The 22,961-nt window shown below is 43.0% G+C and overlaps 1 protein-coding gene across 1 annotated transcript in view; it reads left to right on the top strand.

Annotated features, from left to right (window-relative positions):
- LOC117508265 (von Willebrand factor A domain-containing protein 5A-like) overlaps positions 1-22,961 on the top strand; it is a 62,644-nt gene that overhangs the window by 16,566 nt on the left and 23,117 nt on the right. Inside the window, exons 3-4 of the mRNA XM_034167947.1 lie at positions 19,248-19,450; positions 19,550-19,772. Of these exons, the coding sequence (XP_034023838.1) occupies positions 19,248-19,450; positions 19,550-19,772 (426 nt within the window). The remainder of the gene's footprint in view (positions 1-19,247; positions 19,451-19,549; positions 19,773-22,961) is intronic.

Genomic DNA, 22,961 nt, shown 5'->3' with positions numbered 1-22,961 from the left:
TTGTGGGGCCAAGTACAATAACTTCAGTTTTATCTGAGTTTAAAAGCAGGAAATTAGAGGTCATCCATGTCTTTATGTTTGTAAGACAATCCTGCAGTTTAGCTAATTGGTGTGTATCCTCTGGCTTCATGGATAGATAAAGCTGGGTATCATCTGCGTAACAATGAAAATTTAAGCAATACCGTCTAATAATACTGCCTAAGGGAAGCATGTATAAAGTGAGTAAAATTGGTCCTAGCACAGAACCTTGTGGAATGAGGTGATCACCAATCAAAGCTGTTAACACATGAATATCCGCTGCTGCTGAAACCTTTTTCGCACTTGATGCTCAAAGTCATGCTTCTGTATACTTCCACCTGCTTTGCACAAACCGAGGTGCAGTTCACTCTGAGAGATCACAACAGACGACAGAAAAATATTATGTTGTCAGCCCTCAGCAGCTCTACGACAATAAAGCCAATCACGCTCCTACAAAGCCCCCCCGCTGCGAACAAATACGCAGCGATCAAGACTTTAAGAGTTCAAGAGTCTTTATTGTCATTTGCATAGTCGTACAGTGTACAACAGCATGACGAAATTGGGACACAGCCCTCCCCTCAATGCAAATCTCGCATAAATATAACAAAGAAAATAAATAACTAACTGATTTTGCTGATGAACTCCCATCTGCTGTTAATCAGTGAAATCACCTGGTGGAGTTGGTGGTTACGAAGAAACGTGTATCCTCTTTGCCCTTTCTGGAGTCAGATTGACACCACTGCAAGGGACATAGGAATGCTGTTTGTTTGTCCATCTGTTCGTGTGTGTCTGTCTCAGCCAACAGACTACTCTCAGTAATTTTCCACAGTTTGACTCCAGGGTCACAAGATTTGTATCACACATGCACCTCTTGAGGATATTTGAGTTTGATGAGTGACCTTGATCTATTATTGTCATCTTGTTGCACTCCCCACCCCCTCCATCTGCGATCATCTGCCAAGACTCCTATGCCTTACAAAGACCACTTTTCACATAGATCAGCACCCAATAGCACACACAAGGTATATTGTGCAGTTCTGATGACTATCAAAACAAGCCACCTATCATGCCCATGTACTTAGTCATTCAAGCACACATCCATCACAGCTATCCATGAGGTGCATATGTGAACCTTCTTCTGAAGAAGGACATCTCAACCGCTGAGCAACAGGGGACACAAGTCCTTTAGGCCAATGTTCATCTTTTTTTTCATTTCATGTTGAACCCAATAGGGCACCGCAATCTCATTTGAAGGCGGGCACAAAAGGGGTAAAATATGATGCATATGACATAATTTCTCTACTTTCGGTGAACCACCCACAGCATTTTCAATGTTTTTTTTTTTTTTGGTCCACAGCATTTTCAATGTTTTTTTTTTTTTGGTCAAATTACATGCAAACAATGTGAAAATGCAAAGAAAAAGTGACGATGCAGTGGGAAAGTGGACATGTGTTGCGGTTTGTTTGTGATCCGGAGCACAAACATGTCAACGCGGTTTTGCAGGCGAGAGAATGGAGCTACGCTGGTTAGTTGTGTAGGCTAACACTTGCCGACACAACGTCTTCCATCTGCCTTGCCTTTTCTTCTCCACTGGCAACCGAAACTGCTTCTGTGATTTTTCAATTTCAGTTGATTTTCATTTATATAGCACGAAATCACAACAAAGTTGCCTCAAGGCGCTTCACACAAGTAAGGTTTAACCATACCAACCCTCAGAGCAAGCACACAGGTGACAGTGGAAAGGAAAAACTCTCTGAGGAAGAAACCTCAAGCAGACCAGATTCAAAGGGGTGACCCTCTGCTTGGGCCATGCTACCAACACAATTTACAAAACAATTCACAAAATGAATATATAGGAAATGCTGCTGGTGCACAAGACAGAAGTGTTTCAGAAACCGACACCACACCCATCTCTGGATGGAGCCGCACCTCAAACAGAAAGGAAAAAAAAAAGCAGAATTAGGCTTCAGAAAGGCAACAAATACAGTATAATTTGTCAGCATTAAGCAACAAGAAAAATAAAAGAAATACGAAGATTATCGCCGGCCACTAGCCCTAAGCTTCACTAAAAGACCCAGAACTAGGATAAAGTTGAGGCCACGGCCCGCTCCGTTTCCTAATAAACTGAGTCAAATGAGTAAAAAGCATCGTAAGCCAGTATGCTTGCCATACATAAGGGAAAATAAGTGTGTCTTAAGTCTGGACTTGAAAGTGTCTACAGAATCTGACTGTTTTATTGACGCAGGGAGAACATAGAACAGGGGCATGATAAGAGAAAGATCTGTGACCCACAGACATTTTATTCACCCTTGGGACATTGTTGCCCGGTGTTCAGCATTTAGCACAGTTCCCTCACTCCACCAAAGATTTTTGCTGGGAATCACTCCCAATATCCCAATAATGAGACTCTTTAATTTCTTTTCCTCGTTTATTTCAAGTAGAGGTGAAAAAACCTTTAACACACAAACACCAGTGTAGGTTTCCACAATTTAAAAATATAATAAATATGTGGACTAGATTTACGCTTAGCTCATAATTAGAATTAGGATAATTTAGCCAAATTTGTAATTTGTTAATTCATTGTTAATATTCATAATTCATTTTCGTTTAGCATTTAAAATACATTATTCCATAATTTCATATTTTCTTAAAATTGGCAGTCATACAAATTTAATTTTAAATTAAGTTTCTAGAACTACCCCAATTAATCATTAAACCCAAACTTCCCAATGTTCACACTGAAAGTGTACGTGAAGCCCATATTTACAGAGCACACCTCAAACGCACTGCCAAACAATGACAGGAATAAGTCTGAGGAGAGAGATGGAGAAAAGCGCTGCTTACCGGCAGTCCTCTTCAGTTTGTTTGGTGAGTTTGACGCGTGCATTTACACCAGTCTTATTTTGCTTTTTTCTTTTGTTAGAAGCCTGTCTCCTTGGCGACTTTTCCTCCTCCTTGCTCATACACTGCAGCACCCGCACCCCTTGCTGTTTACTGTGAGCTGATTACTTTGCTCTTACACCTGGCACTCAGCATCACATAACATAAAAAGAGGCGGGGGGGGGGGGGGGGGGCAGGTTTAACTCCATTCGCTGCAGCACCTCCCACTCAACCTTTTTTACTTGCACTCAGAAAGGTTGCAGAATTATAGGCGAACTTGATGTCAGAGGACAAGGATCCTGCTCCTCCACAGGCAGAAGGACAATTAGCCGCCTGACATCTCTATGCATCACTATTCCTGCCTTCCCCTCTTGCTCACAAGATTCTGAGGGTTGGGTGGATGACTTTTGCTTTTGAACATTCACACAATGGCCAGGTGTGACTAGTACTTTTGCATCTCTTACGACACCTTTTTAGTCAGGAGCCACATCAGCAACTCTTCGAAGTCTGAATAAGCGAAGTGCACATCTCGGGCCGCGTGGTGCATTATGGGTAGGCTAAATTTTTCGACTACCAATCCACAAGCTATGACGGCGGAAAGCAGTGAGGAGTGCCGTGATTTGGATCATTTCAACCACTGGAATGTTGACGATTTAAAGCGTTTTTGTAAGCTCCGCAGATTGCCTGTTACAGGAGCTGCATGGTGCAAAGCAGCGCCGTGATGAAGCCTTCCAGGACATGTTGGGGCAGGTCCAGCTCATGCACAATCACAATCGGATAATCACACGACTGAAAAGCAACCGACAGCAGTCTGAAATCCACCTTTAAGCCGTCCTGTGAGACCAACACCAAGGTGGTTTTGTCCCGCATAATGAACGGCTCCGTGGCGTGTCCCTCCACTTTTCTTTCCATGAAAAAAAACTTCTGTAACGGTGGAATGTACCGAAAAAGTGCTGATGTCCACATCTTCAGCCTTTTTGTGAAAGTTAGACGAGGTCCCGGATCAACAAAGCCTTCACGTTGGAAATGATCTGGTTGTTCCAGTGGGGTGTCTGCCTGTCGATGGGGGCTGGGAGCGCGCCGCGCTCTCAGCAGTTGTGGGCGGTCTTTAAACCGTCTGGATCACTCCTTAATCTGTGTAATCCCCATAAAATCGTCCCTGAAAGCATATTAATTTTCCGAACGGTGTCCACCTGGAGGTCTCTCACAGTTTCTGGAAAAAAATTGATGCAGCAAAGCTCCAAATTGTTCAGACATTTATTCGCAATAAAAAAAACGAGAGGGGTGGACCAGTGCTCACACAAAGCCTGCTCACAGGCGAATGACGCAACCGACAGGCGTGAAAAAACTCACACATGCGCACGAAGGTTCAAGCTTGGCTGATGCAATCACACGTGATTCAGATCCATATGGTTTTTGGAAAAAATAAAAAGGTCGGATACTTTTCTAACAGACCTCGTACGTATGGCAGTGGACAGAAACGGAAAGAAGAGCTGGCTGTGCTTGCGTGTGCTGCATCGGTACAGAAACACCGTTGGTGCTAACAAAGGAGGAAGAGAGTGCTGCTGTCGAAAATGACCAGTCCTTGTTGATAGTTGGAACCAAACAAATTTCTGACCCCTTGAAGGCAACTGACAGATGCTTAGACGAAGTCCAGAGTCTGAAACTGTGGATATTGCAGAATATTTGCTAAGCAGGGATGAGAAATCGCTACTCCACCGGCTTCGTAATGACTACAAGGAAGGTGGGTCTCACATATAACTTCTTTGGTGTCACGTTTGTTTTGATAAGTTGACAGACATACAATGATGTGTGCATGCATGCAGTTTGTTTATAGAACATGTCAATATGTCAGGAGCTGCGTGTCAGACAGTGAGCTGCAAAAAGTTTGTACCTGAGTTTTTGTTCCTCAGAGGTGGTGTTTGTAGTTGCCATCTGCCACGCTGGTGTTTGCCAACCCAGACAGTGGGAATACCACCTCAACCGGCAACTTAGCCCCGCGAAGGTTCTGACGGCGGAGGAAGGTGACGATATTAAAAAATCTCTGGACTTTCTATCAGAGGAGATTTCTGTTGTGAAGCAGCAACAGAAATCAATCATGGATCTGGTGGAGGAGGTGAAGGCATTAAGGCTCCAGAACGCCGAGAAAGACCGGCATCTGGTGCAGCTGGAAAATAGAGTGGCTGAATTGGAGCAGTACACCAGAATTAACGACGTCATCATCACCGGTCTTCACATCAAACCACGGTCCTACGCATGGGTGGTAACAGATGAGAGCGGAGGGGAGCCCAGTGAACAGGAGGTCAGCTCTGTGGAAAAACAGGTTGCTGATTTCCTCCTATCTAAAGGTATAGATATGGATTTAAATAACATTTAAGCGTGCCACCCTCTTCCCCGGAGAAATGACGGTGATAAACGAACTGTCATCATGAGATTCATCAACAGAAAACACAAAACAGCACTGTTAAAACAAGGAAGAAAACTGAAAGGGACAAACGTATTCATCAATGAACATCTCACCAAACGGAACGCCGACATCGCCAGGAAAGCACGCTTCTTAAAGAAACAGGGAAATATCCAGCACACATGGACTTCAAACTGTAAAATATTCATTAAACTGAACGGAACGCCTGAACAAGCAAAAGTTATGGCAATAAGGAACATCGAGGAGTTGGACAAATATGAACAGTAGCTATGAGGACTCAAACACAACAAATCATGAACCAGGCTGGAGCAACCCACTCATCCACATCATCTAGATCAGGAGACAAGAGAGACATAATGACTAAGGATAATGATCTGTTTATTTCTGCCCAGGAGCTCTGTCTAGATACATTTAATTATAATAACTCTGCTAACTGCCCCTTTGAATCTGAAAATGATCCTGATACCTTTTTCAGTGAGAATATTGTAAGACAGTGCAAATATTTTACAGAACAACAATTCAAAAATTATAAAATCAATGATGAAGATTTTTCAATTATACATTTCAACAGCAGAAGTCTTTCACGTAATCTGTCCACTATTAATGATTGTTTGAAAACATCCAAAAAAAAAAAAGTTTTTCAGTTATTGCAATTTCAGAAACATGGTTAAATGAGGATAATAAAGATCTGGTATATCTTGATGGTTATGAATTGTTCCTGGTTAATAGGCAGACGAGATGGGGCGGAGGCGTTGCATTATATGTAAGGTCAGATTACAACTGTAAACTCATTAACATGTCATTTCCAGTGGACAACATCATGGAATGTGTTACCATAGAAATTACATCTATAAACTCCAAAAACATAGTTGTTAGTTGTATTTACAGAGCTCCTCGGACAAATATTGACACCTTTGAAGACGTTATCTTAGGAATGTGCAACAAAATCAACAGAAATAAGCATTTATTTGTCTGTGGAGATTTCAGTATAGATTTTTAAACCCTCACAATCATCTACAAATCACCTCATTTATAAACACCTTGGACTGTTTCCAACCATCATTCATCCTAGCAGAATAACTATGGACTCAACTCCATCCATCCATCCATTTTCTTCCGCTTTATCCGGAGTCGGGTCGCGGGGGCAGCAGCTCAAGCAAAGCCGCCAAGACCTCCCGATCCACACACACCTCCCCCAGCAACTCCAGGGGAACCCCAAGGCGTTCCCAAGCCAGCCGAGAGATGTAGTCCCTCCAGCGTCTTCCCCGGGGCCTTCTCCCAATGGGACGTGCCCAGAACACCTCTCCAGCAAGGCGTCCGGAAAAGATGCCCGAGCCACTTCAACTGACTCCTTTTGACGTGGAGGAGCAGCGGCTCGACTCCGAGCTCCTCCCGAGTGACCGAGCTCCTCACCCTATCTCTAAGGGAGCGCCCAGCCACCCTGCGGAGGAAACTCATCTCAGCCGCTTGTACTCGCAATCTCGTTCTTTTGGTCATGAGCCAAATCTCATGACCATAGGTGAGGATCGAAACGTAGATCGATCGGTAAATCGAGAGCTTTGCCCCCCTACTCAGCTCTCTCTTCACCACGACGGTCCGATACAGCGACCGCTTCACTACAGATGCTGCACCGATCCGTCTATCGATCTCACGCTCCATCCATCCCTCACTTGTGAACAAGACCCCGAGATACTTAAACTTCTCCCTTGAGGCAAGGGACACTCCACCGACCTGAAGAGGGCAAAGCACCTTTTTCCAGTCGAGAACCATGGCCTCGGATTTGGAGGTGCTGATTTTCATCCTGGACGCTTCACACTTGGCTGCAAACCGCCCCAGTGCACGCTGAAGGTCCTGATTTGACGAAGCCAACAGAACCACATCGTCCGCAAACAGCAGAGACGAGATTCTGTGGTTCCCAAACCAGACCCCCTCTACACCCTGGCTGCGCCTAGAAATTCTGTCCATAAAAATAATGAACAGAACCGGTATTTTAACCAACGCTATATCCGGTAATCTTAGTGGGGGACTACTGGTCAGTGATATCAGTGATCACTTGCCAGTTTTCTCAGTCTTTGCACTGGAGGGTTGTTGTAAGTATCGAAGCAATACCAAATTCATGAGTAGAAAACTAACACCTGAAACAATTGAAAATTTTAGCAAGGATTTATCAAGTCAGAATTGGTCGGATGTTTTTGTTGATGTTGACAGGTCATATGATCCTTTCATTTCCAATTTTTCCAGTTTGTATAATAAACACTGTCCATTTGTTGGCAAAATATACAAAAATCTATATAGCAATAAATCATGGATAACTAAGGGGCTTCAGAGGGCTTGTAAAAAGAAAAATGTACTATATAAAGAATTCATAAAACTACAAACTAAGGAAGCTGAAAGTAAGTATAAAACATATAAGAACAAGTTAATCAATATCATGAGATTCAGTAAAAAAAGATATAGAGAGTTACTTGTCAAAAACAGTAATAACATCAAAACACATGGAACATAAATGAAATAGTAAAAAAGAATAGAGTAACTAGAGACTATCCTTCATTTTTTCAGAGTAACAACTACATCACGATTGATAACAACAAGTCTATTGCTGAACACTTTAATGAATACTTCGTTAATGTGGGTAAAAATCTTGCCAGTAAAATTGACTCATCAACTAATAACTTCTGGGTAAATAATTCAACATTTAACAAATCTGTTTCATTGTTCATTGGTGGTACTCACGAAAGGGAAATCTGGTTTCTGGTTCAAAAAGTAAGAAATTGGCTGATTGTAATAATTTGGATATGGCTTTATTAAAAAAAAATTGATTGTATAGTAAAACCGTCAATATATTTGCAATATGTCACTAAGTACTGGTAAATTTCCTTCTCAAATGAAAATAGCCAAAGTAATTCCTCTGTTTAAAACTGGTGACAAACACACATTTTCTAATTATAGACCTATATCACTCCTGCCACAATTTTCCAGAATTTTGGAAAAAATATTTGCTAAAAGATTAAATGATTATTTATTTAACATTTGTGAAGAACAATATGGATTCAGGAGGTCTCGAACTACATCACAGGCTTTGATGGACTTTGTGGAAAGTATAGCAACTGCAATTGACAAACAATACACAGTAGGTGTTTTTTTTTTGTTTTGTTTTTTTATTTACAGAAAGCGTTTGACACAATTAACCATGGAATACTATAAACTGCAAAAATACGGAATCAGAGGTCTGGCATATGAATGGATAACTAGTTATTTACAAGGCAGATTTCAGTATGTTCAATTCAATAATACAAATTCTGAACTCAGGGAAGTCACATGTGGGGTGCCGTAGGGCTCAGTGCTGGGTCCTTTGTTGTTTATACTCTATATAAATGATATAAGTTGGGTGTTGAGTTCACTGAGATGTGTCCTTTTTGCGGATGATACAACTGTGTTCTGTAGCGGTGAAAATCTTGAACAGCTTCTGGACATAGTGGAGAAAGAACTGGAAAAATTTAAGGCTTGGTTTAATGCTAATAAGTTGTCACTCAACCTTGGGAAAACCACTTGTATTATATTTGGAAATAAACAGGCACCCAAATGTAAAAATTTAACTATAAACAATAAGGAAATTGAGTTAGTAACAGAGAATACATTTTTAGGTGTTATAATTGATAATGAACTTAGCTGGAAACGACATATAAATTATGTCAAATCAAAATTGTCAAAAACTATAGCCATTTTGTATAAAGTCAAAGACGTACTGCCACAAGAAGGGTTACTTACTTTATATCATTCTCTGATGGTACCATATATGACATATTGTGTTGAGTCATGGGGAAACACAAATCAAACACCAATCCAATATTCCTTTTGCAAAAACGAGCCATACGAATCATCTGCAATAAACATTATCGTGAACCAACTCATTCTCTATTTGTCTTTAAATTTATTAAAATTCATAGATTTGGTCGATTACATTGCAATTCAAACTTTGTTTCGAGCGAAAACCCAAGCCTTACCGGGACATGTCCAGAGTCCTGTTCAGATTGAGGAATCCAGTTATAGTTTAAGAGGTTGTGCAGTTTTATGAGACCACCAGTAAGAACAAATGTAAAGGGTTTTGTGTGTCTGTGGTTGGAGTGAAGAAATGGAACGAATGTTCTACAGAGGTTAGAATGAGTGGTACCTTAAGAAACTACTCAAAAAGAACATCATGTCTAGGTATCATAAAGAAGCAATATAATTTGATTTATAGGGAATGTTCAATTTATAAGTGGGACTTATTGTATATTTGAATGTGTGTGTATGCGTGTGTATGTATGTATGTGTATATATGTATGTAAAGTATATATGTACAGTCAACAAAAATATAAACGCAACACTTTTGGTTTTGCTCCCATTTTGTATGAGATGAACTCAAAGATCTAAAACCTTTTCCACATACACAATATCACCATTTCCCTCAAATATTGTTCACAAACCAGTCTAAATCTGTGATAGTGAGCACTTCTCCTTTGCTGAGATAATCCATTCTACCTCACAGGTGTGCCATATCAAGATGCTGATTAGACACCATGATTAGTGCACAGGTGTGCCTTAGACTGTCCACAATAAAAGGCCACTCTGGAAGGTGCAGTTTTGTTTTAATGGGGGGGGATACCAGTCAGTATCTGGTGTGACCCCCATTTGCCTCATGCAGTGCAACACATCTCCTTCGCATAGAGTTGATCAGGTTGTCAATTGTGGCCTGTGGAATGTTGGTCCACTCCTCTTCAATGGCTGTGTGAAGTTGCTGGATATTGGCAGGAACTGGTACACGCTGTCGTATACGCCGGTCCAGAGCATCCCAAACATGCTCAGTGGGTGACATGTCCGGTGAGTATGCCGGCCATGTAAGAACTGGGACATTTTCAGCTTCCAAGAATTGTGTACAGATCCTTGCAACATGGGGGCCGTGCATTATCCTGCTGCAACATGAGGTGATGTTCTTGGATGTATGGCACAACAATGGGCCTCAGGATCTCGTCACGGTATCTCTGTGCATTCAAAATGCCATCAATAAAATGCACCTGTGTTCTTCATCCATAACAGACGCCTGCCCATACCATAACCCCACCGCCACCATGGGCCACTCGATCCACAACATTGACATCAGAAAACCGCTCACCCACACGACGCCACACACGCTGTCTGCCGTCTGCCCTGAACAGTGTGAACCAGGATTCATCCGTGAAGAGAACACTTCTCCAACGTGCCAAACGCCAGTGAATGTGAGCATTTGCCCACTCAAGTCGGTTACGACGACGAACTGGAGTCAGGTCGAGACCCCGATGAGGACGACGAGCATGCAGATGAGCTTCCCTGACAGTTTGTGCAGAAATTCTTTGGTTATGCAAACCGATTGTTTCAGCAGCTGTCCGAGTGGCTGGTGTCAGACGATCTTGGAGGTGAACATGCTGGATGTGGAGGTCCTGGGCTGGTGCGGTTACACGTGGTCTGCGGTTGTGAGGCTGGTTGGATGTACTGCCAAATTCTCTGAAACGCCTTTGGAGACGGCTTATGGTAGAGAAATGAACATTCAATGCACGAGCAACAGCTCTGGTTGACATTCCTGCTGTCAGCATGCCAATTGCACGCTCCCTCAAATCTTGCAACATCTGTGGCATTGTGCTGTGTGATAAAACTGCACCTTTCAGAGTGGCCTTTTATTGTGGGCAGTCTAAGGCACACCTGTGCACTAATCTTGGTGTCTAATCAGCATCTTTATATGGCACACCTGTGAGGTGGGATGGATTGTCTCAGCAAAGGAGAAGTGCTCACTATCATAGATTTAGACTGGTTTGTGAACAATATTTGAGGGAAATGGTGATATTGTGTATGTGGAAAAAGTTTTAGATCTTTGAGTTCATGTCATACAAAATGGGAGCAAAACCAAAAGTGTTGTGTTTATATTTTTGAGTGTGTGTGTATATACGTATATATGGCACGGCCCAAGCAGAGGGTCACTCCCAAGAGTCTGGTCTGCTTGAGGTTTCTTCCTTATAGGGAGTTTTTCCCTCACTACAGTTGCCTAGTGCTTGCTCTGGGGGTTGGTAAGGTTGGTTGGTAAGGTTAGTCCTTACTTGCGTAAAGTGCCTTGAGTTGACTTTGTTGTGATCTGGTACTATATAAATATAATTATAAGTGAATAGTGTATTGATGTGTATCTCTGTGTGTTGACATGTAGTAGTGAATTTGTATTTATGTAAATATGAGTGATTAGAATTGATGGACTTGTACTAGCAGGGGTGGGCGCTGATAAGCTTTGCTTCAGCCCACACCCTTTCGGACTCACTAGTTTTGAGTTTGTGGAATTGTTCATTTTTTCTATTTGAATATTTTGTGTGCCGGATAAAAAAAGTATCTATCTAATATTACAATATTACGCGCCATGTCATTCATGGCGTGACATTACAGTCATAAGCTGATGCACGAAAACTGCGTCATCAACCACATTATAATTGAGCACAGTTTCAGGATATTGACAAAATAAATGTGTGCAAGGCACTTATAATTTTAATCCATCTTTTACGTCCGTCTGGATCTTTCTTTTCTGTGGGGAAATTGTGTAGAATGAACGGAGGTTTACAACCACATTTCTTCTTCTTTCTGTCTATGTGTGGACTCGGCGGAGCTTTGCAATCATGTGTTTTCAGCCAACTTTCAAGCCTATAAATTCCGTTCGAGCATTTGAAAACAGCACAATGCGCACCTGTCATTGTATTCATTGCCTAAGGCTTAAAGCCTTTGAAACAATCCCTGTACGCCTTAACTTTTACAGTTCGCTAACGCTACTGTATACGAAATTCAGTGGGAGCGGTGTGAGTTTGGTAGTTGGGATTTTTGCCCCTGTTTGACCCACGCATGCGCAGATGCATTGCGCACTTCGCTTATTGTCCTCATAAGGCATTCTGATCATAAAGCCAAACCACATCACCCACAGCGAGATTCCTCTCAGTAGTATGCCACTTTTGCCGAATGAAGAGATTTGGGCCAGCGAGCTGAGACCAAGCTTTCCAGAAGATGTTAACCTGGGTTTGAATCTCCTGGAGATGCTTGTAGGGATAATTGGCAAAATCAAAGGACTTAAAGTCACCATCCTGAGAAGCTCTACCCAAGAGGAGTGCATTTGGCATCACATACTGAATACGGTCCTCTCGACTCTGAATTCTTGCATCAATTGGCTGTTCATTTGCAAGATTAGCTGCCAACTGAATTGCTGTCAGGAACTCAATTGCTGTCAGGAACTCATTAAAAGTGAGATTTATTGTCTTGCCTAATCTTTGAAGAGCTCTTTTGGTGATCTGTACAGCAGCTTCAGCTGCACCATTTCTATGTGGTGAATCAGCTGGGAGCACTTTCCATGTCTAACTCGTTATGTTCTTTGCAGCATATTCCTCAAAACTTTCAGTATCTTGATTTTGCAGGAAACAATACAGATTTTTCAGTACAGCTCTTGCACCGATAAAGTTGGACTCTGGATCTGACCAGACTTTAAGGGGATGGCCTCAGATGGACACAACCCTTTGATAGGTTATGAAGAAGATTTCTGTGGCCACATCAACGTGTAAGGCCCTGCTTGCCATGCATCAAAACACAACTCTCCAGACCTTCATTCCCTTGTACAACCCAAGTCTTCTGTCACATTCTTAGCAGGGTTCCGGCAACTCCTTCATGCCCTTCTTGATGACTTTGGCGGGCGAGCAGAATCCCTCAGCCAAGCATCAAACGGATCAGAGGAACAGTCTTGTATCCAACGCTGAATCCTGCCTCCACACACCAACAGCCCGGTAGTTTCGTCCCTGAACACAACCAGGCGATTTGTTGTGGTACTGGGGAAATTTGCTCCTTCTTGGGCTGCAAAACATAAATCTCGGAAGGCATCGTCTCTCTCAGGTACAGTAACAGCACCGGTCGACTGGATTGCCTCCCACTTTGATCTTCCCTTGGCTTTGACTTGCAGGAACTTTTTTTTGTAGCTCCAAACAAATGCCAATGCTTTTATCAGGCAAGTTGGGTTACTGAACCTCTTTTCATCCAGCAGCTTCATAGCTGCGGCCCCAGGAGGTGGCCTATGCAGATCTGCTTTGATCAGAGCCAGATTCTTCTTGGGCTCTAATTCTGCCCTGGCCTGGGTTGGAGCAGCAACAAAAGCTTTCTTCTGGATCCGTACAGTATTTCCTCTTGCCTCAACAGCAACATCTTTAGCAGACTTTACCGGCCACTCACTTTCAGAGAGGTTTAAAAACTCTGGGCCCATCTGCCACCTGGAACCTTCATCCAGGTCTCTCGGCTCTGCCCCTCTTGTAATAATGTCCGCTATATTGAGTGGTCCAGGGATCCACCACCAGTCTTGGATGTTTGTGCTGCCTTGAGTTTCTCCAATTTTATTGGCAAAGAATGTTTGATAGCATAGCTTTCACGTTGAATTGCTCCAAGAACAGTCCAGCTATCAACCAAGTGAAACCATTTCTCAACACGAATTCTGCAGTGTCTCTGAAAATACTTTTTGAGGCAGGCAGCATAAACCGCTCCACAAAACTCCGCCTTGACTGCATCACCTTTATGGTCCAAAGGTGTCAACTTGGCCTTAGATTTGACCAACCGTATAGTCACATCTCTTGGGCCTGTCCACCGCAGGTATAACACAGCACCATACGAGTGCTGGCTGCCATCCGAGAACGTAATTCCACAGGGCTCCGCAGTTGGGTCAGGTGTCAAAGACCTCGCGAATCTCAACTGCTGCAGTTCCATGTAGTCTTCCATTAAGCGAATAGCATCTTCCCGAAGACCATCGGATAAAGGCGTGTCCCATGTGTTTTCTGATGGGCTATACTGTACCTTCCCTTCTTGAAAGGCCCTTCTCACCAAGATAGCCCCCTTCTGCTTGACTGGTGTTGCAAGCCCGAGTGGATCGTACAGCCCAGAGACTTGACTTAAGAGTTGTCTTCGAGTGAGCGGGTTCGGTGCCTGTGCCCTTACCTAATTTTTCAACAGATTTTCTCCCAACCGCATTATCTTTTTCTTCTGAGAGAGGTTCACAGTAACCATCAGATGGAGCTTGTCCTCTTCTGGGTCATAGACAAGACCCAATGCTTTATTATCCTTCTCTGTAAGTTGGTTTGGGAGAACTATGATGATAGGTTAATTCCGGTTTGGCACCAATGTTAACCCTTGTGATGACATACTCCTGAATGTCCTCACCTTCAGAGTCTCTCCACAGGAACCGATGCATATGGACTTCTTGGTCTTCAAGCCAAAGTGAATTATACATCTTCTTGATGTCCCTGAGCGCGGCAAACATACCTTCCTGGAATCGTAGGAGGACAGCTCGGATGTTATTCAGGACATCGGGGCCTTTCAAGAGGATGGTCATTTAGACTCTGGCCCCTGAACTTTTGACTGCTGTTCCATACATGAGGAACTGGCGTAGTAACTGAATGGGGGTTTGGCGCTTTAAGATGGTTAATATACCACACTAACCCAGTCCATTTCTCTAGCTGCTCTTTTGAGAGCTTAACTGCAGCTGTCCTGTCAACCATCTCATGGAGTGCTTTATAAGCCACCTTCCATTCCAGTTCTTTTGCCAATTGCTTTTCAGTCCTTAGGAACATTGCTTCGACAGCCCTTTGATTATTAAGCAATGTTACCGGATCCTCCACCCAGGGGTACTTGGCATGCCACTGTGGCTCCTCACTATCATGATCTCCGGTCACATATGTCAATCCACTCCTTATTTGCTCCAATTTGTGCTCCTCAGAAAGTGTCATCTCTTTCCCTCCAGGCTAACAGTTTCCACATCTACAACCGCCACACCTGGGTTCACAGGCGGCTCAGACGCTATCCCACCTCCACCAATCCATAAAATCCCAATTAGAGGCTGTTGTAGTAGCCAGAATGATTTGTTGTAATGGGTCTGGACTTTTGGAGGTAACCTCTCTGTACTTGGTTGCTACAGTTTGCATGGAGCCTGCGAAATGCGTCCTGAGCTGTGGCTGTGACCTCTTCCAGCAGGTCTGGGTGTGAGCTACCCATTGTTTTGCCAAGAGGGGCATCCCACAAAACCAGATCCCCGACACAACGTACCTTTTGAGGGACCAGTTGGCCCTCCTTATGGCTGATGAGAAGTTTGATTTGTGTGAGTCAGACCAACTCTTGGAGGGGAAAACCAGGAAATATTTTTTGCAGTTTCTTGGGTGACACGTGACTATTTACCTCCGCAATACTTTTGAGCCCATAACAAACATGCTGATGTGATCTTAGGGTACCCTTTGATGTTGTGACCCAGATATTCAGGAGGTATCGTTTTGTGTTCACAATGACTTACATCCCACCAACACTGTGGACTATGAGTGTCACTTCCCTACTTCTCAAACCTAGTTTGTCAGCAGTCTCGTGAGTAATGTAATTGGTGTCAGATGCCAAGTCTATCAAAGTCTTTTTTTTTTCTTTTTTTTTTGTCCAGCATTTGCAGTGACCTCCAAGATCATCATTATAACTGGGTATTCATGAAGCCCATTCTCAGCCAGTAAACTACGCCCAGGTGCAGTTGCACTAAATGTTTTTGAGACAGTATTACAAAAGACGTTCCGACACTCCTGTGCAATCTCTGGAGGCAGCCTGGCCAGAAGCTGTTCCTCTGTGTACTTTCTTCCTCCACCTCCCACTGGGCTCAGTTTTGGCCTTTTTGATCACTGCCCTTGCTTCCAAATTTGGAACAGAGGTAGTAGTGATGAGTTTGGGTCTAAGAATCCTGACATGCCTCATTTCTGCACAGAAAGGTTGTTTTGCACTCTTCATCAACATTAGGCACCTCTAAACATTTCCCACAAGCTCCAAGCCTCCTTACTGCTTCTTTCTTTTCTGCTAACTTGAGGGTTTTGAACTTTTTACAGTAGAACAACTTCTTCCTGTGGCCACTTTCTCCACACACAACACAAGCTTGCGGGGTAAACGATTTGGTGGCCTTTGTCCGGGCATACCTTTGTGGGATCTTTGGCTCTCTTCTACCAGGATCATCATCCCTTAAATTGTGTAAATCCAATTGTTCATAGATCCTCTCCTGCTTTTTCAGAAACTTCAAGAGTTCATCAAACCTGTCATCAGGCGACACAGTCTCCTCTACTTCTGATGAGTGGATTTTTCAGGGTGCCTGTATTTCCCAACTCTCTGAGATCCTGCAAAGCCTTTTCAATCATTTGAATCATGTCCACTATTTTCCTAGGTTGATGACTGGTGGCAGCGCCTGTAGGTCCTCAACAATTTCTAAGGCAATTGTGGTCTTGTTTCCAAATCTGTTTTCGAGGACATGGAAGATTTCATCAGCCCTTCCATATGTCGACAAGCGAAGGTCTCGTTCCTTTTCCTCAAGACTGTCCAAAAGCTGGAATTTCTTTACTTCCTTAGAGCCAATAGGCTCCCCTTGCTTTTAGAGTGCCTTCCAATCCTTTCTCCAGGAGTAAAAGTTCCATTTATTTCCATCAAACGTTGGCAGGGCTGTTGGTCTCAACTTTATGGCTGCTGACTGGAGACAGGGTGGTCCCAGAGATAAACAACTTTGCTCAAGTTTCGCCTGCATCAATTCAGCTTTTCCCAAGACCAACTCAGGTATGGAGGCTTCCAAGCTCCATATACGTTCCTGAACATCACTCCACTCCGCAGCAGGGATCCAGCGGCTCCATTTCCGAAGAGCTTCTTTGGCCGCTTTTACAAAACCTTCAAGATTATTTAACATGGGTTCATACACCTCCAACTTTACGTCTGGGCGACCTGTCAAAAGCTGCTTGCTCTCCCTTTCAGCTGTTCCCAGAGCAAGAGAAAACTCTGGGCTGCCAAAATTGTTCCATAGGACCTTCTGAATGACCCCCTCAATCTCCCCAAGTTTCTCCTCACACTCGTCCACGACCCTCTTTATATCCAAAGCCCAGTTCTCTTCGGGGATCTTCTCCTCCCCTTCCTCATTTGTCTCAACATACATAGCTTCCAACTCATCGTTGGCTTCCATCACCTTATCTGCCGCCACTGTAATCTTATTGAAGGCTTCCACAAGTTCTTCTGCTAACATTTTTGAACATGACTTCACTATTGAGTTTGCCAGCCAAGAGAGCCTTTGCTTAGCTGTCGTCCTTTCGCGCTTCAGTTGTTGCAAAGACTTTAACTCAGCCATCTTCCTGCTTATTTGCGCTAAGCTTGTATTTTGATGTTGCAGCTCACAAACCGCCCACAGTCCGTGAAACTTGGCCCCCACCTTTCCTCCACCATCGCACTCAGCACCGGTTCCCCTCAAAGCTGCGTACTGAGCCCCCTCCTGTTCACCATTTATACACACGACTGCTCTCCGACCCATCCCACAAACACCATCACAAAGTTTGCGGATGATACCACCGTGATTGGGCTCATCTCAGGGGGGGATGAGACCGACTACAGAGATGAGGTAAATCGACTGACAGCATGGTGTTCAGCTAATAACCTGCCGCTGAACACCACAAAAACAAAAGAGATAATTCTGGACTTCAGGAAGAACAGGGCTGACCCAGCCCCGCTCTACATCCAAGGGGACTGTGTGAAGAGGGTCAGCTCCATCAGGTTCCTGGGAGTGCAGCTCTCTGACAGCCTCTCCTGGACTACCAACACCACAGTGGTGGTAAAGAAAGCCCAGCAGCGACTCCACTTCCTGAGGGTGCTCAGGAGAAACAATCTGAAGGAGAAGCTGCTGGTGTTGTTCTACAGAGCCACCATCGAGAGCATCCTGACGTACTGCATCACAGTGTGGTACGGGTGGTGCTCAGCAGCTTTACAATTATGCCTCACATTCACCCCGATGTCAGGGTGCTGCCATACAAGGCGCTCACTACACAACGGGAGCAATAGGGGATTAAAGGCCTTGCCCAAGGGCCCTTAGTGATTTTCCATTCAGGCAGGGATTTGAACCCATGATCTTCTGGACTCAAGCCCAACACCTTAACCACTAGACCATCACCTCCCCTCCACTAGACCATCACCCTCCCCACCTTAAAATCTGATCTCACAGGGACACGAAGCCAGTGAAGAGATGCCAAAATGCGTGTAATGTGGTCAAAGTTTCAGCTTCTTGTCAAAAGTCTGGCAGGAGGATTTTGAACCAATGAATCAGGGTCTCAGCATCAGCCACAGACAGGATGGGATGAATCTTCACTATATTTCGCAGGTGGAAGAAACCAGTCCTTGTGATATCTCTAATGTGGAAGTCAAAAGACAATGTAGGATCAAAAATTGCAGCTGAAAACAAAACAGTACACCATTTATTTATTTTGTGAAATTATGCTGTGTATGTATTGAGCAACGGGGTGGAGCTCCCCCTAAGTGGTCAAATCCCGTGACATCACGCAAGGTTCAGATGAGACTGCGGTACCCTATGACATTCTTATTTTGGTGACAAAGTCTGGCCCTCTTGGGGAAAACAGCATTAACATCACTTGAATTGTCTTGTTTTATTCACTGGGTTTTGCAGGTTTCTTAATTCCACATATTCTGATATAAATTAGATATACTGGTATAAATTCCTGACTTTTTTGTGGCAAATTCCTTTGTGTTCTGATTAGATACTTCTGGCATATATAGACAAGTCACACAGTTGTTTCTGCTAATCCACTGTCCTTGCGACTGTGCTTGGTGTTTTACACACAGGTGGCTTTAATGTTCCCACAAGATTTTCCCACGTTTCTGAATTTAGGTTCATTTTACTGAAACTGGGGTGACACCCCTGTGTGAGTTGATCATAGTAAACAATATAAGGGAAATTGGGTGGAGGGTAGTTTATAAAAATGTTTTTGCATGAGGCCCATTGACATCAATCACTGGAGAATGTTTTAGTCTGTGTATGTCTTCCCCTTGTGTTCACTGTGTGTTTTTTGTCTGTCAGTTCCTCTGAAGAGTGTGGCGGTGGAGGTGGAGGTGAGAGACCATGTGGCTACAGTGGTTTCCACTCTGCACTATGAGAACAAGGAGGACAAACCTATAGAGGCTGTTTTTGTCTTCCCTCTGCCTGGAGATGCTGCCGTCTGTCATTTCAGCGCTAAGATTGGACAGACTCAGATTGTAGCTGAGGTGCGGGAGAAACAGAAGGTGAGCTAAAAAGTAGATTTTCACTGCAGCTGATATCTTGTTTTACAACCAAAAGCATCAAAAAGATTTTTTTAAATGTATCATGTATCATGTGTTCAGGCTCGTGAGGAGTATGATGATGCGCTGAGCTCCGGTCAGCAGGCCTTCTTATTGGAGGAGAGCGAGCAGAGCCCAGATATATTCACTCTGAGTGTGGGCAGTCTGCCTCCAGGAGAGAGCGCCTCCATCAGGCTGGAGTACGTCACTGAGCTGGCTGTGCAGGCTGATGACGGGCTGAGGTTTTGTCTTCCTGCTGTGCTCAACCCTCGATACCAACCGCAGGGTAAACAGTGGTTTGCAAACCTTTAAATTCAGCTTCTTGCACACCCCTCCTGCTGTTTCATAAAGGTGCAATAGCTATGACTAATGCAAAGATAGGTGTGTGAACTGTATCAGAGTTTGACGTGTATGATACTTTGATTTATAGAGTTTCAAACTGCCTGGGCAAACCAGAATATCAATCACAAGGTTTGGTGAATAGAAACTATGACCTCAACTAGTCATACCAGCTTTGCAAAACATCATGTTGGATGAACAAATATTTTTTTCCTAATAGAGTTCTTCTGTGTAAAATCATATTTTGATCTCGATGATGCAGGATAACAGATAGGATTCCTGTAGATTCATAATAAAAGTCACCAAAGGCACTGAATTCATTGATCTTAAAAAGAGGCTTTAATTGATATGTAATAAGTCATTCTTTCAAAGGTAGAATTTTATTTATGTTTTGTTCTGACATTGCAATTAAAAATATGAAAATAAATAGCCACCTATCTTTTTGTTTTGTATTCTTGGAATTCAGTGAAAGCCACTCTTAATGCTACACAAACCAGATGATGAAACAAAGGACTCTCTTGTTTGCTCCTGCAAAGCTCAGAACAAAGACACTTGGAAGTATAAATTTAATGAAAATGGGCTTTTCAGGGAACATTTTTAGCGTGGCTTGTGCCAGTAACAATGATCGATGACACAATAAATAGTCAGGGAAATTTGTTCCCAACTCTCGGCCATTTCAATTGCACCCTCTACCCGCACCCTAATTTGTCATTATTGTTTGAAATCTATCCTGCCTTAAGCTGTAGGAACCATGAACAGCTAAAACTCTCAGTAAACTGCTTCTTGATGCCACTGAAGAGGAGCTAATAGCATTAGAAGTGTGTGGTAGCATGGACAGGGTCCCTGCGGTGGAAAACGTACGCAGGTTTGCCTCAATAAAGGCCTGTAGTCTCGATCATCCGATAACCGATAATTATCGAAGATAATGTTTTCATTATCAGATTAGCTTTTCAGATAACTTTGAAAACCATTATCGGACTAATTATCTTCCAATAAATTTTTGTCTGATAATTTTTAGACCGTTAACGTGGTAAACAAAGCTGAACAGCTACAAACACTTATAAAATTTAAAATCAGTTGAGCACCTACCTGTTAGATATTTTGTTGCAGATGTGTAGTTCTACCCTCTTCAAACAGAGGAGAGCTACTTCTAGAAGAAACCATTCTATCCTCTGCAAGCAAAGGAGAACTGGTCACCAAAAAAAAAAATCATTTCTTTTAACCCCATACTGATATCAATCAATCAATCAATTTTTTTTATATAGCGCCAAATCACAACAAACAGTTGCCCCAAGGCGCTTTATATTGTAAGGCAAGGCCATACAATAATTATGTAAAACCCCAACGGTCAAAACGACCCCCTGTGAGCAAGCACTTGGCTACAGTGGGAAGGAAAAACTCCCTTTTAACAGGAAGAAACCTCCAGCAGAACCAGGCTCAGGGAGGGGCAGTCTTCTGCTGGGACTGGTTGGGGCTGAGGGAGAGAACCAGGAAAAAGACATGCTGTGGAGGGGAGCAGAGATCGATCACTAATGATTAAATGCAGAGTGGTGCATACAGAGCAAAAAGAGAAAGAAACAGTGCATCATGGGAACCCCCCAGCAGTCTACGTCTATAGCAGCATAACTAAGGGATGGTTCAGGGTCACCTGATCCAGCCCTAACTATAAGCTTTAGCAAAAAGGAAAGTTTTAAGCCTAATCTTAAAAGTAGAGAGGGTGTCTGTCTCCCTGATCTGAATTGGGAGCTGGTTCCACAGGAGAGGAGCCTGAAAGCTGAAGGCTCTGCCTCCCATTCTACTCTTACAAACCCTAGGAACTACAAGTAAGCCTGCAGTCTGAGAGCGAAGCGCTCTATTGGGGTGATATGGTACTACGAGGTCCCTAAGATAAGATGGGACCTGATTATTCAAAACCTTATAAGTAAGAAGAAGAATTTTAAATTCTATTCTAGAATTAACAGGAAGCCAATGAAGAGAGGCCAATATAGGTGAGATATGCTCTCTCCTTCTAGTCCCCGTCAGTACTCTAGCTGCAGCATTTTGAATTAACTGAAGGCTTTTTAGGGAACTTTTAGGACAACCTGATAATAATGAATTACAATAGTCCAGCCTAGAGGAAATAAATGCATGAATTAGTTTTTCAGCATCACTCTGAGACAAGACCTTTCTGATTTTAGAGATATTGCGTAAATGCAAAAAAGCAGTCCTACATATTTGTTTAATATGCGCTTTGAATGACATATCCTGATCAAAAATGACTCCAAGATTTCTCACAGTATTACTAGAGGTCAGGGTAATGCCATCCAGAGTAAGGATCTGGTTAGACACCATGTTTCTAAGATTTGTGGGGCCAAGTACAATAACTTCAGTTTTATCTGAGTTTAAAAGCAGGAAATTAGAGGTCATCCATGTCTTTATGTCTGTAAGACAATCCTGCAGTTTAGCTAATTGGTGTGTGTCCTCTGGCTTCATGGATAGATAAAGCTGGGTATCATCTGCGTAACAATGAAAATTTAAGCAATACCGTCTAATAATACTGCCTAAGGGAAGCATATATAAAGTGAATAAAATTGGTCCTAGCACAGAACCTTGTGGAACTCCATAATTAACTTTAGTCTGTGAAGAAGATTACCCATTTACATGAACAAATTGTAATCTATTAGACAAATATGATTCAAACCACCGCAGCGCAGTGCCTTTAATACCTATGGCATGCTCTAATCTCTGTAATAAAATTTTATGGTCAACAGTATCAAAAGCAGCACTGAGGTCTAACAGAACAAGCACAGAGATGAGTCCACTGTCCAAGGCCATAAGAAGATCATTTGTAACCTTCACTAATGCTGTTTCTGTACTATGATGAATTCTAAAACCTGACTGAAACTCTTCAAATAGACCATTCCTCTGCAGATGATCAGTTAGCTGTTTTACAACTACCCTTTCAAGAATTTTTGAGAGAAAAGGAAGGTTGGAGATTGGCCTATAATTAGCTAAGATAGCTGGGTCAAGTGATGGCTTTTTAAGTAATGGTTTAATTACTGCCACCTTAAAAGCCTGTGGTACATAGCCAACTAACAAAGATAGATTGATCATATTTAAGATCGAAGCATTAAATAATGGTAGGGCTTCCTTGAGC

The sequence above is a fragment of the Thalassophryne amazonica genome, chromosome 4 (assembly GCF_902500255.1).
Source record: "Thalassophryne amazonica chromosome 4, fThaAma1.1, whole genome shotgun sequence".
Lineage (NCBI taxonomy): Eukaryota > Metazoa > Chordata > Actinopteri > Batrachoidiformes > Batrachoididae > Thalassophryne > Thalassophryne amazonica.
Note: the sequence above shows the minus strand (reverse complement) of the source record. Positions and strands in the feature narration are given on the sequence as shown.